The sequence below is a fragment of the Dermacentor silvarum genome, chromosome 8 (genome assembly GCF_013339745.2).
Source record: "Dermacentor silvarum isolate Dsil-2018 chromosome 8, BIME_Dsil_1.4, whole genome shotgun sequence".
NCBI lineage: Eukaryota > Metazoa > Arthropoda > Arachnida > Ixodida > Ixodidae > Dermacentor > Dermacentor silvarum.
Window position 1 is genome coordinate 35208274 of NC_051161.1, and position 15346 is coordinate 35223619.

Here is a 15346-nt window from a genome sequence, read left to right on the forward strand (position 1 = left end):
ATCCAATTCTGGGGTTTTACCCAGTTCTGATTATGAGGCACGCCGTAGTGGAGGGCTCCGGATTAATTTTGACCACCTGGGGTTCTTTAACGTGCACTACAACGCAACCACACGGGCGTTTTTGCATTTCGCCTCCATCGAACTGCGGCCGCCGCGGCCGGGATTCGATCCCGCGATCTCGTGCTCGGCAGCGCAACGCCTTAGCTGATTGGGCCACCGCGGCGGGTCGCATCCGTTGAAATGCGGCCGCCGCGGCCGGGATTTGATCCCGCGTACTCAGCAACGCAGCCCTATAGCCGCGAAGACACCACGGCTGGTGGCGTGCCGGTTGTAACCGGCACTGATTGTTGCCGTTTTGCGCATGCTTACCTCCATGGCAGGCATGGTGGGACGGGTGGTGGTTCGAAGATGTTAAGATTATATTTCTCCAAAGTTAAATTTGCAATTTTATAACCTCTTTCTATACTTATTACACCAAGGCTGTATAGTAACGTTATTGTATTGGATTTTGTTTTTCTTTGCGTAGTTTTACTCAGAAAGATAGCCTGTCTCCCTTTTCTTTGTTATATTATGTTTCAGTGCTGTCTCATCGCAGTGTGAATATTTTTTTTTGTATGTGAATAATGTCATGGCGACAAAATTCAGGAAAGCTTGGATACGTGCAAGTGCGCCTTGCGCCGAGCGATCACTTTGTAACAGTGGTCAGCCAGTGAAAAACGGCCACCGGAAAAGCATAAACAATGTACGCGTGTCAGTATTGCCTTGCTTTCGTTCACGTTTTCTTGTTTCTCTAAAAAAATAATATATATATTCAACATGTATAGAAAGTATGTAAGCATTTATCCATAAAGTTTCTCAAGCTGTCTACTAGAATTCACTCTCTGTCGCTTTGTCCGTACAAAATCTGTGCAATGCCCTTAACTTTTGATCAACCATCGTCTCGGCATGTCGTTCAGCGTACATGTGGACGAGACCATTTGCAGGGAAACCAAATATCTTTAATACGACTACCTAAATATTCCTCTACTTCTTTTCTGACGAGTGAATCCTGACTTATGCACGTGCACGCCAGCTTCACGTCTTCCAGCCTTCCCGATCGTCACTAATCCTTGCATCCCGTCGCCAGTTGTAGGGTAGCAAACTGGATACAACACCGGTAAGCTTCCGTGCCTTCTTTTTTTTTTTTTTCTTAGTCTTCTTCAGTCCTGACAGAATAAGGCAAAGTCACGAGAACTTCAGTTGTTTCGAAATTTCCTAAAGGCAGTTTAGTGTAGCAACTCACTACGTAAACATGTCTGTCCTCGCACGCCATCTTGCAACGTTCGTGTCAGCTTACGCGCGCGTGTGTGTACGCGTGTATTGCGCTCGCTTGGTCGCGCGCGAGCCAACGAAGGACTTCACCTTTCAGCAAGCGCGCACGGAACGAGTGGATTTCAATGAGCAGGGAAAAGGACAGACCAAAACAAAAAGATCTTGCACACGTGTCCCCTAGATAGGCAGTCGTAGAACTTCGTTGCTAACGAGCCGTTTATATATATATATATATATATACTACACCTGTCCCGTCGGCAGCCGCAAACGGAAGTTCCAAAGCTACAGGCGGAATTAAGAAAAACGAGTTTAATGTTGGCCCTTCTTCTGAGCCAAGGGGACCCAACCAAAAGGACAGATTGAGCGTGGGAGCGCTTTCCTTCTTTGTGAAGCGTACATGTCTGGTCTATTGCACAACGACAACGTAAAGTACTCGGCAGAAAAGTCGTGAAGAAGGGGCTCATTATAGGAGAACAACGGGAGCAAGCTTTTCATTGTTCTCGTTTGCGGAAAGGCGGATGCAATTATTGCTCTTCATGCGCGCTTTGTGTTAGAATAGTAAAATATCGTGTGTCGCACCTAACGTAGCCAAGCTGTTCAACAACAACAACAAAAAAATATTTTAAGAGACGGTGCTCGTAGGAGGTCTTGGCTAACGTTAGCAGCTTGGCTAACGTTATCTGGGACACCCTACATATAGGCGAGCGTAAACGCTCGGCCTACTATCTAGGTAAGACATAAAGCACACTAAGGACACGGGCAAGCGAATTGGACACACTGAGAGTGATTGATAAGCTTGAATAATGGCTCAAGGCGTACTTGGGGATGTGGGTAGGCGGAAGCGAGGTTGGGTAAGTTTGGCTCTCTGTGGAAACTTGACATGCGAATCTTTACACAGAGCAATTTTCTTGGCCTTTGGCCTTCTCCAGGCATGGCGATGAGGGCATTATCTGATGCGCGGAATCCTTTTGTTTCATGCAACCTTGCTTCAAAGTACTGATAGCACATATGCGTTCTAACTCTAATGTGTAATTTTCTTTTTCTTTTTAGCTTTGTACTGAGTTTGTATGCGCTCAAACTTTAATTTAATTCTGTTTTCTTTTTCACACAAGCTCTCTGGCACTGATTCACAATTTGATCCTTTTTCAATTTTTGCATGCTAATCAGTTTTTTTATTCGTAATTTTATAAATCTCAACGTCTTAGCCCGTATGTTGGTGAAATGCAGTGGTAGGATTGAGGCACGTATTTACAACCTCTCCAACTGATCCTCCCGCTAAATCTACCTAGCTTAGCATCTCTTTAACGTAAGCCCGTGGTCGCGGACCCAGACCTCGAACGTCGTGGCCGCTTTGTGGCGGTATACTTTCGCCAGAATGTTCTTAGTCCATCGCATTCCTATTTGAAGTGACACACATTCGAAGTTACCTCTCTTCCACGTATATATAACATTTCACTTTGCAGAGGCGATTTCGGGCGGTCAGGGTCATTACGTTGCCGTCGCTACTGCCATAAGGCAAGCGCTAAAAACAAATGACTTTATTTTAAACGGGGTAAAATATATATGCATTCATGTCACGCTTACGAGAAGGCAAGGATGTCTTGCTCGCTATACCACATTAAAAAAAGCAATTCTTTACAGCGATAGCTGTTATGGGCTCACTCCCCTGTCGTTTTATTGATCACTGTCCCCAGCTTTGCTTTCCCCGAGTAGTAGAGTCCTTTGCCAGCATGTAATAAAGAAAAAATTCGCAATGCCCCGCGAGGATTCGAATTAACATTGGACCTACGCTGTGCCAGCCGACGATTCTACGTCTTAATTACTCCGCCGATGCTGCAGAAAAGACTACTACGCCTATATACTAATGTGCCTGGCCTCTTGAGTGCTTCTTAAGTTGATTGGCTGATGCTGCGCTCTACAGGTTATCCATAAACCACCACTGAGATGGTAAAAGAATATAAACAATGCCAGTGGCAAAAACCGAAAGGAAGGTTAGGACAGAGGAGGAAAAAAGAGCTGTGTCTCTCCACTTATCCGCCACTGGTTTGCGCCAGCTAGACCACTCGCACTATACAGAGGCATCACTTACTAAAGTTTTATTTTTCTCGAAACGATATCGCTCGCGGGCATGGTGGGGGGTCGTGGTGGTCATGATGGTTTTGCTACAGGCAGGGTTACCCTGGCAGACTTGGCTGGCATTTGCTACACTTGAGCGTCTCTATAAAAACATTTACTGCGCCCAATACCACACGAAACAATACAAGACTTACTGCGCATAATATTGCGCCAGCTATCGTGGCGCTACTTCGCAACATAGGCAAATTCGCAACATTTTATTTAGAAGAATAAAGCTCGCATGACAGTTCGCTAGTTAGCATACTTAGTGCATGATCCTGCCATCTTTAGTCGTGTCACAATGCTTTTCTTTAATGTATGATATAGTGCGCGCATTGCATATCTCCTCGATCGTGAGCGTGATACAAGTTCTTGTATAACTTGCCCTGTTTAAAATAAAGCTATTTCTTGTAGTCGATGCTTATGTTTTGTCCGTTCGCTTAGTCCTGTTCTTTAGTGCACTCGAACCTTCTTCACCAATACAAAGCCAGACGTCTGGGCCAAGGAAGCCCATGTTTGAGGAGTCCACGACGCCAGTGCATGCCACTTTATCGCGAAGACGTTAGAGCTCTCGTCTCGCTCTTCGGATGGCACGCACATCTTGGTAATTTGGACTGACGCGTGTCGTCTCTATATACGGTTTATTTCTCAATCGACCCTCAGTGCGCTTTAAGCCTTCCCCGGATATATGTTAAGCAAGCTGAGGGCGACCTTCTTCGGTTGCGGCATCGCGTCGCTTGCGCTGTAAAACTTCACGCCAATAGTTCTTTAAAGCCAAAACATTAAAGCGAATACCTGCTATATGAACGTGTTTTTCCGAGCGTGAAAGAAGCCCGCGAATACGTGCAAAATTGCCGTGCGAGTGGCACTTTGCGTGTGTTCGCGGGCTTCTTTGACGCTCGGAAAAACAATTTTATGTGGCACGTATGGAGCAATAGATAGCTGCATCGGGAGTTTTTCATGTTGCTCTACAATTTTGTCGTCGACACTTTCATGTAATTATAATATTTGAGATGTTGAATTAACCAAGACTAATTATGTATTCTCCAAGCGACGGCAAACAATATTACCTCGGTTCTGTTCAGCTACGTTGCATTTGCATATCTTTAAATCATGGGGCATGATAGTTGGGATAGTTTAAATCATGGGTCCCAGACCTCAAAGAGGCATTTACAGTTGAATCGCCACTGAATTTTGTGTTGACAATTTTATTATTTTTGTTTCATATCTTCGTGTCCTTTGTGTATTATTTCAAACACCATTTTAGTGAGCACTTCGTTCATCCGGATTGACAACTTTAGCTTGCATGAAACACCCTGCTTCCTCTCTAAGTATAAAGGGGTGTAAATCAAGGGAAACATTTTGTATACCGTCATCTGAGTGAGATAACCCTTTCATTTTTCGTGTTCTTTGCTTTTGTAGAGTGACAGATTACAAGAAGAAAATGAGTGAAATAAATTAGGAAGGAAAGAAAAATATGAGCACTGGCAAAGCTACGTATGACAAAAAGTTATGGAGCATGCTTTTAAGAGCGGCTTATGATGTTACCGTTGATATTTTCTTGGTTAGTGTCTAAAAATAAGTTTTTGTTGCGGATTTATTTTTTGGTAGGATTCAGTCAAGAAGAACAAGGCGGACCTTACGCAAATAATGCTACCATTGGTGGCACAGTATGAATTTGTGGGTTCAACAAAAGAGACAGTGAAGCTTGAGAAATAATATTTCACTGCAAGCGAAGTTCATTTTTAGGGGACCCCTTCAATTTCGTGTTTCACAGTACCTTTGAGGCGTTTGAAAAATAAAAGCTTGCTATGTTCGCGCAACAATGGCTACCTTAATCTTCATCTTTTATGTACTGCAAAGGTGCTCCCGTTAAAACAATCGCAGCTTCATTGCAATGGAAGTGTTTTACGAAATCCAGAAGTACATTTTCCCATTGCGTAATGAATTAGGCCTACTAAAGTTGTTGCCAATTACGTAAGGCACGCACAGACTGGATAATCTCTGGCGTTTTACGTATAGCTATTTGTAGTCACTCCGTAGTGATGAACGCTAAGAAAAATAAGACTCTACATAAGACATTTTCCAACAGACTACTTCTTTTTCTATGCAACGCTGCTTTTGCAACCACAATCTCACTGCTTTTGGCAAACGTACATCGAAGTGTCACAGCCAGACATTGAAGCACTGCAACCAAAGTAGAGCCGTGAATATCTGACGACACATCCAGCCAATGGTTTTCCGGGAAAGCCTGCACACTGAATGCAATAAACTTGAATACCGAGTGCATAACTTTCCATTGTCATCTTCTTGTAAGAGTCGTGATATTCAACCGGAAAGCCCAATGTCAAATTCTACATTACGCTCGCGTAAAACTATGCCCCTATGCAGGAAGGCTTCGCAGTTTTCATGATGAACACATTGTAACACTCGGTGTTAGCGTCTCAGGAATCCGGCTGTCTGGAACATTCGTTAACAGCATCAGCCGTTAGGAACTTTGTGAAAACTCCTGCTTCTACGTTGCCTTCAAACATAGCGAAGCCTCCATAGCAACTACCCGGGAGCCATGAGGTGACACAACCTTTTTAGGTTTAACATTTCTTTCTATAGTAGCCCGTCATCGAGGCCTGCCCATGAGAAAGTGTGCTTTCAGCAACCTTTCACGTAAAACACTTAATTCATTGACATTGCTCAGTGGGACTAAACGTGCCGAATAATTTACGCAATCGCCTGGTGGTACGTTCTACAGGCTCAATCGTAACATATAAGAAGGTATATACATATTTATCTGCATCTGCGCTAGACATGAATCGCAGGGAGCTGCGCCAGCATGCTGCTATATAAGTACGTTTAGTTATCGCATACTACAGCAAGGTTTCGTAACCAGTAGTGACTCCCAGTAAGTCACAAAAGCGGTTGCCATTAGCTTGCTCTGATGAAATGGGCCTTTGATGTCGAGTCTGTAACGTCTCGCTAACGATGACTCCCTAGAACTAGCCTTGTTTATATTACGAACTAGAAATACGTACATTGTCTACATCCGTCACGCGAGAAACAAGCGGCGTAGAACACAGGGTGTTTCAGTTAACTTGGGCCAAACATTAAAAATTTGCAAATGATACGTAGCTCGACAGAACCCACGTAATGTTGTTTGCCGTCGCGTGGAGATACACAGATTATGTTTTTCTGCATTTCGCCTAATTATATAATTTGTCTTGATTAATTCATAAACTTCCGAATTATTATAATTAGATGAAAAGTGTCAATGAGAGAATTGTAGAGCAACATGAGAAACTAACGATACCGCTTTCTGTTGCTCAATACGGACTACATAAAAGTGTTTTTCCGAGCGTAAAGGAAGCCCGTGAATACACGCAACACTGCCGCGCGACTGGCCGCTCCAGGCACTTTGCGTGTATTCGCGGGCTTCTTTGACGCTCGGAAAAACACTTTTATGTAGTCCGTATTGAGCAACAGAAAGCGGTATCGTTAGTTTCTCATGTTGCTCTACAATTTTATCACTGACACATTTCATCTAATTATAATAATTTAGAAGGTTATTAATTATTTAAGATTAATTATCTAATTAGGTAGGTAGGTAGGTAGGTAGGTAGGTAGTAAACTTTATTGAGGTCCTGAAGTAGTCACCCTCCGTTTTCATGGAGGGAGGACCGCGGGCCGCTCCCACGTCGGGACGGGAAGGCCAAGCCTCACCGCCGCATCGTGGGCCTTCTGGACTGCCTTGAGTTGATCGAACCAGTCATTAGGTGGAATGCAAAAAATAATCTGAGTATCTCCAACCGACGGCAAACATTACCTTGGTTCTGTCCAACTATGAGCCATTTGCATATTTTTAAAGTTTGGCCCAAATTAGGTGAAACACCCTGTAAAGTCCAGACTGAATAGAACGACAATTTTTTTTCAAACGAGTCTGCTTCTTTTGATATTGGGATGAAGATATAAAGTACATAAATCACTTGAACATCACCATGTCGTTAAAGCAGTAGTGAATAGGAGCCATATAGTCTGCTTTCCGGTGTCCTTTTAACCCCATCTCATTAAGGTATAGGAGGTAGCTCTGCCGCTTTTGGAGAAATTTGCCAGCCTTTGTGTGTTTTTTACTGCGAATGAATACCAGCAAATGAAGTTAACTGTGCAGCAAGCATTTTGCCTTGCGTCATATTTCTGATTGCATTTATGCCGTGCTGAACATGGACAGAAACAACTGGTCGTAAGATTTTTAAAGCTCCTCAATAAATAAAGGACTACAGAGAACTGAAATTGTACTTCAGATGCTAGTATACAAAACCGAGGTTGTACTGGGGTCCTGTGCTGAATGCTCCTCCCAATAGGGGGGTCCTAGGCCTCCCCGTGCGCGACAGAGTTTTTACGAAAACTTGTTTAGTGTGCAACGATGATTACAAAGCCAATACAACAAGCAGACTAGAAAACAATAATAGACCACCTATGTTTGCCTCGAGAAAGCAGCCTTTTTCATAATAAACTTTATTTTGACTTGGAAATGTTTCAAGACAGTGACACGGGGCTTGCTGGCTCAACGACGCTTTGGCAACAGTTCTGAAAATGCTCCATGGTGTGCCGTGCTTGGCACACTTTTCAGGCGCATTATAAAAGCAACGCACAGCGTGCGATATGGGGATATTCGCAGTAGATCGTGAATGTATTTGATCAAGCTTCTATTTAGTGCCTCCTTAAACAATACTCTTTGGCAACAATTGAGCCTTTCAAAGGTGCAATTTCTTCAAACCGTATCGATAATTGATAAATCACAACTTTGCCAATTGAAATAAACTTAATATTTATTCTCAAGACGCATCTTAACAAAAGCACTGGCAGTTGTGACTGCGTCTGTGGGGAATCAACGTCATGAAAAGTTCGTAAATCGTCGCTACACTTCATGCCGAGTACACTGTTTTGACAACTATATAGGCAATGACTGTAAAACCTAACACTTTATTCGAACGCAGCCACAGGAACTTGTCGTGCTTGTTGTTTTTCATCCTAACGCGGTTTTAAAATAAATAAGGTATAAATTGGCGCTTGACTAAAGTGCAGTACTGCTTCCAATACTCTCCGTACTTCTTGGAGCACTTTTCCTCGTCCCTATAACTTCGGTGCAGGAGCAAGCCGCAGAGGTAGAGCACGTACAAGTACGGCACGATGCTGGACGCTCCGGATGGCAGGGCCCAGCACAGAGAGGCGAGGATCTCGAACACGTAGTTCATGTGGCGGCTGAGCGACCAGAATCCCGAAGCCAGAAGCAGGTTGGTTCTCTGTTTTCCCGTCGCGTCTCGGTACGAGGCCTTGATCACTTTCGGTGGAGATCCCCAGATGGTGCACTTTCCCTGCGTCGCTCTCACCACCTGCCTCTGGTAGTCCGTCCAGTAGTTGAGGCCTATTATGGCAAGGCCCGTCAGGAATATCAGCGCGGCCGTGACAGGTCCAGACTCGGGGCTGTTCTCGACCATGTACAGACTCGTGAGAGGGTACAGCATGCTCAGAAAGCAGATGCAGCCCCAGCAGATGTAGTAACCTGCAATGACAAAAAAAAAAAAAAAAAACATTTGGCAGAGCAAAGTGTTGATGTGTACGTAATGCGATGCATTCATGATTTCTAGAGAATGGTTGCATAAATTATGTAGATGTTGCGTAGCAAGAGGTTATGGTGAGATTTTAGGTTGCAGTGTTTATAGTTTTAATAAGTAAGACAGAATGTTTGTAATGACAAGATATAGGATTGCAAGCACGGTAAAACCCAGTGACGTCACTCGGCTTCCCGGCACCCGGTGCGGCTGCTCAGCGTGTCACCCCGCCCTTTGCCCTGTTTTCTTGTCACTCTCTCCCATTTCTTTACGTACGTTTTGTATAGTGAACGCAAAATAATTTATTTAGAAGGACGAAACTCCAATCTTTGCCTTTAATGCAGCATTTATTTCTGTAAATATAAACAAGAATCAATATGATGACATTTCGACATGTAACATTTTGTAAGCGTTCTAGAAATTGTGCCGCTGGACACTGTGACCTCTGAGCCTGTAATTACGAGCCAAAAATGATACAATAAAATCACATAAAGTAAGCAATGCCTGGCATGATATACACAATGTCTATAGCAAAATCTACGCACTATGCTTTATAACAGGAAAGAGCTGTTTTTTGTAAATAAATAGAAAAAAATGTCGCAGTTTCGCCCGATAGGCGAAGCATCAATTGCGATAGCAAATTAGTAGAGAGCTATTCGGGGTAGTGATAGTAGTTTTATCGGCTGCATAAACTTGGACACATTCGCTACTAACTGAATTAACAAGCGTGGTGTCAGCTCGCACAAGCAAACATGAATAGATCACACGGAATTACCGCAGGCAACGACTGTCAAAACGCTGGCAGCAAGCGCAGCCGCCGCAGCAGGCGAAGGTTCGTGTGGGCTATCGCTTCAACGGAAACTGAGCGGCGAATGCACAGCGCATACAAAGGTCAGAGCCGTGTGGAGATAAGAGACGGTGCGGGCAACTGCCACAGCCGGGCAAAGTACAAGCGCTGTTGTTGGCAGAGTAGAAGTTGCCCCGCCCCCTCTTTCCCACGCTGCCCTCCCGCTTTCTTGCTTTCGCGTGGGAGTTTGAGTGGCCAGTTTCCCTTGCGCCCGGTTGCAAGATACGTATTTGGTGCCGCAGCACAGCGTCGCCCCGCCTCACGCCCTCTCATACCCCCACGGCCTTTCGCGCGACGGTCGCGTTTGCTTTCAGCCGTGCGTTCGCTCTCCGTGATTGCGCGCGTTCCCCGTGCGCTTTCACTCGCGCATACGGCGCGCGGTGACGATATTATCGCCCTTGGACTTTATACGGAACCTCACGTCGACGGCGACGACGACGGCAGAAATCCGATTGAAGTGTCCATATAATTGCTATCGCAATAAAAACAAAAATATTGAGCGATCCCATTGAACAGGCCTTAGTACACCTCAGGCGTATTTAAGGTATAAATAACAAAATTAGACTCGCACGACAACACTTTGAAAACACATTGACTCCTAAGATTCTACGTGCAACCACCACCAGGTAGGGACTGCCAGGTATTCCCTGTCGGTCCCTCCGTGGGAGACGCCCGCTACGCCCTAAGTGCGTCCTGCATGACCTAAATAAAGTTTTTCCAGTCCAGTCCAGTCCAGTCCAGTCTCTGGAATTTCAGCTGCCCCGGGCGCATTCAGCTGCCTTGGACGCTACATGCTTATCGCATTCGGCTACGAGCTGCCGACAAAATAAAGGCTTGAGTGGCGACCTCAGCAGAGCCGCCGTTCAGAGGGCTGCGCCCCCTCAATGGGCGGTACGCCAGGTCCTCCCTCCCCTTTATTGCCGCCATTCACTATACCAGTGATACATACCCAGTCGCCCTGTGGCACATAATTTCAGACTGAAATATCACCGGGATAGGCCCACAAAAACAGCGAGGCAGGCTGCGCACTATCACCGGGATCGGTTTACGAAAACAGCGATACAGGCTCGCCCCTCAAGAAGTGGCTGTACTAGAAGGAAAAAAATGAGCCATTATGAAAGCCTTTCTTACTGATTTAGTTTTTATTAGTTATTACAGTTAGCACGTACGAGTTAAGTCGTAGGCTTGGTTTGAGCTGTGAATTAAATTTTATACATAAGTGTCAAATGACCATAACCACGTAAACGCGGCCTTCCCATAACGACGACAGAAGTGAAATTCTACGCTCGAATGATGAGCGGCAACGCAGACAGCTGTGGAAGACGACGACGACGAACACGGGAGCGCTCGGCACGCGGAACGCTCGGCACGCGCTCGTGCCAAGCGCGTGCCGCTTGCTTACCGTGACGGTGACGACAGGAGAAGCCGACAGCCCGAGCGCATAAGGTGCTTCGCACCTTAAATGCTTCGCACAAAAAAGCGTCCGCGCATGTTTTGTGTTTCCCAAGACGAATTGCTCAAATTCAAAAGACTTTTTAACGTTTGTCGGATTTTTTTTAATTAAATGGGTTTAAGGAGAGGTTGGTGCCTATATGTGGCGCCGGCTACTCCTCTTCTCTTACATGATAGTTTTCCTCGGAATGTTGTCAAAACTCACAAAACTGGACTAATAACCGCATGTACGAACATTCACGTACAAAATCGTAATTGAAATATAAATAAATGTACGCACTAGAGAAGAGTTCACATAACATAAATACTCACAAAACTGAAGTGTTCACACACATTTGTCAGATTTTAAATGCGAAGCATTTCTTGGCGAACATTTGCCACTTTGGCAGTATCTATCTATCTATCTATCTATCTATCTATCTATCTATCTATCTATCTATCTATCTATCTATCTATCTATCTATCTATCTATCTATCTATCTATCTAGCTGCCTACGTCTTGGTGCTCTTATGATCGTTTATTAACTTCGTAGGTACCATAATTGGCATAATATGACAAGAGTGTATGACGAGCATAAATGATAGGTTATGACATGAATATCATGACGTGTGTGTCATGCAGGTCATGAAACAGCCGCCTTCGTCTTAGTGCTCTCAAGGTTTAGTTAACTTGGTATGTAACTGGAATAGGTTTGGACATGAGTACTAAGTGAAGAAAACACTAAAGGATGATGATAGAAGTCATAGAGTTCTTGTTCATGAGCATGACTCTGCAAAAATGATAATGGCTCAGTGAAAATGATTAACACTGAGAAATCACTGAAATGAGTTCGGACATGGGTACTAAATGAAGGAAACACTGAAGTATCATGGTAGAAGTCATAGTCATGAGCATGACTCAGGAAAAATAACAATGCCTCAGCGAAAAGAGACTAACACTCAAAAGCCACTGAAATGGGTTCGGACATAAATGATAGTTCGTGACATGAATGTCATGTAGGTCATGAAACAGCTGCCTACGTCTTGGTACTCTCATATTCCTTCCGTTAACTTGGTTGGCTCCCCGCACTCTGCTTCGCGTAACATCGATCTTCAGAGATCGTGGGATCTGTCGGCTTTTTAACAAATAATCTGAGTTCATTTTACTCAAATACCTGAATCAGCGCTAGAACTTTTTTGTATCATTTGTATGACTGTTGCATTTATTTCAATGATCAAGAGGTCTGTGGAAAGGTCCTAAGCTCTATGCGATCGAAACATGAGTTCTGTAAATGAGAATCACGATGTGTCTACCACGCACTCGAATTAACACTGCGCTTCTGTACTCCATTCAGTGCACGAATGCTACGCGATAAGTCAGTTTAGGCAATGCTTGCCCATTTCTCTTTATAGGAAAGCTTACTAATATCAAACCAGTCATGTGCAGCTAAACCTGCACACATTTGCGAAGTCAATCTAAATAAAATTCATTTGTGTACATATTTTGTCTAGCTATGCGCTATATTAGGATTTTTAGAATATAATTCTTATAGCTGTTTTGAATTCCTTGAGCGTTGTAAATTATTGCCCTCGAAAATACTGGCAAATGAGAAAATCGAAAATTTGTGCCAAGGACAGTGTTGTGTCTACTGGTCTGGAGCTAACGTTTATGCCTGGGTACATAATCGTTGTCGCTCATGACTGCGTCGTTGCGATAAGAACAACACCTATAAAGAAGAACAATGTGTCTATAATTATATGAAGATTTGGGCTGCTTTTTGTAGTAAAATAGGTTCCCTTTGCCCTTAAGGGACAGCTGTGAATATAATTTTTCTGGGGTTTAACGTGCCAGTAATTCTGTGGAAGGGGCGGAGGGGCTCTAGATTAATTTTGGCCACCTGGGGTTCTTTAACGTGCAACCAATGCACGGTACATGGGCGTTCTTGCATATCGCCCCCGTCGAGATACGGCCGCCGTGGGTGGAATTCAATCTCACGCCCTTGGGCTTACCAGCGCAACGCCAAAGCAGCGGGTATGTAAATGTTGTGAAGAGGATATACCTTACCGCAAATTACTATGCAAACGTGACGCGTCTACGGCGAAATTCTTGTCATTCATGGCAACAACTTATTGAAAAAAAAAGAAACAAACAAATTACTAAAAAAAGTGATCAGTTGTACTTGACGATACAGCACGCCTACTGATATTTCAGCCGGATTATCATGCGGAAGAAAGAGCCTCCAAGCAAATCTAAATGATTTCGACATACCTGCTCTGTCCACGATGATATCGATGGTCTGCATGTATCCCGTCTTCCCACAAAAAGAACTTCTGCGATGTACACCGTCTGTAACAAAGCGTGGTTGCCATAGACCAATTCCAGCCAGTCGTCTCACTTGAGCCTTCCAGCTGACCAGCACCACAAGCTGCCACATCAATCATGCCAAAGCGACAGTTGGTCCACTGCTTGACGTCGAAGCGGTCTCCTATGCGCGGGTACAGCTCTAGGCCCCAGTAGATGTCGAACACCACACTTCCGGTCGAACCGTACTCTCCCGGCGACGGCCATAGTTTACCTTTGACATATACGAGAAACGTAACGACGTAGCCGATTATGGTGAGGGGCAACAGCCACTCCGGGCAGGTTCCTGTAGATGACAGGCGCGCGCGTCTTGAACGAGAAGATGAATACGGCCAAAGCCATAGTTATCAAGTAGTACGTGAAGCCAGACTTGCGGTAGATAGGTCGGTGACCGTCAACGTCGGTGGCCCGTAGTATATTTCTCCAGGAAGGACCAGAAGAGAGAGACCGCTGTAAACTGCGAACATGGCGAGGAAGACCCAAGTCTGTGGTGTTCCAGCACCATGTAATGTCCAGGCGTCGTACCAGAAGGGTAGCAATCCCCGCTCAAATGCGTCTGCCGTGGATGACCCATAGGTGACCACGAAAGAGATCGCACACACGACAACGTGCGGCACAAAAATTAATAGAAAGATCGGCAGGAACCATGCCAGAAGAAAGTGAGGGAGGACTTGTCCGTCAGTCGCACGCCTGCGGGAAAAATTGAAGCGAGATTAATAAAAGAAAGCATAAATATAGAGCACAAATTGAATGGGCATGGATGTATATGTATGTATATGTATGTATGCATGTATGAATGTATGCATGCATGCATGTATGATATGTATGTATGTATGTATGTATCGATTGATTGATTTATTGGGAAAGCTGACAATACATATTTGCCGGCTTATCCCCGATGTTGAATGCTATGAGTGAAAGGGTGGTGTCACGTAAGTGAGTCCAAGTTACTAAGCAGTTCGCTTTTTTGGCGCACCGTCATATTAAAGTTATCTGTAATCTAAACGTCATCGCCAGTGGCAGCATTTATCATGTTATCAAAACTGTAAAGAGTGATTCCCGTATTAGAGATCGCGCTTTCTTCGAACAAACATGGAATATTCGACAATTGAGAAGCTAAGTAGGGAGGTAAATAAAACAATTTGAAATATGAAGCAAGGGAACCTCCAAGTAACTCATCTTCTTCAGACCGTACCGCAAAAAAAAGAGAAAAAAAAGAAAAAAAAGGCGAGAGCTTGCAATAGGCCGCGCAAAGCTCGAGACACAGCGAAGCTGGTCGATTGATTGCGTCTTTTGGGTGTAGCTAGGTTATCTCATTATCTCTCTTTCTTTCTTTCTTTCATCTTTCTCTCATTCTTTTCTCTCTATCTTTCTTTCTGTAGTCTTTTCTCTCTCTCCATCTCCCCTCTCTCTTCGTTTCTTTCTTTTCTTCTCTCTCTCTCTCTCATTTTCACTTTCTCCCAAAGGAAGTTGTGTTTCAATCGTCAGTACAATGCAACCATATGGTTCCCATAAATGCACGTTCCGCAAGTGTGGGTGTATAGCGCAGTGGTCATGACGCTCGCCCTCGACCGTGGGTACCAGTGTTCGAATCCTGCCTTGCCCCCCTCACCCCGCTCCCCCAAGAACGTTCATTTTGTTTTATTTATATCACGCGGCGGCGAGCGGCAGATGCGG

General features: G+C 44.5%; 1 protein-coding gene across 1 annotated transcript in view; it reads right to left on the minus strand.

Moving 5' to 3' along the window:
* Window positions 1-8237: 8237 nt before the first annotated feature.
* The window catches only part of LOC119461010 (uncharacterized), a 54250-nt gene continuing 47141 nt past the window's right edge, over window positions 8238-15346 (minus strand). Inside the window, exon 3 of the mRNA XM_049672101.1 lies at window positions 8238-8980. Coding sequence (XP_049528058.1) covers window positions 8460-8980 — 521 coding nt within the window. The 3' untranslated portion in view covers window positions 8238-8459. The remainder of the gene's footprint in view (window positions 8981-15346) is intronic.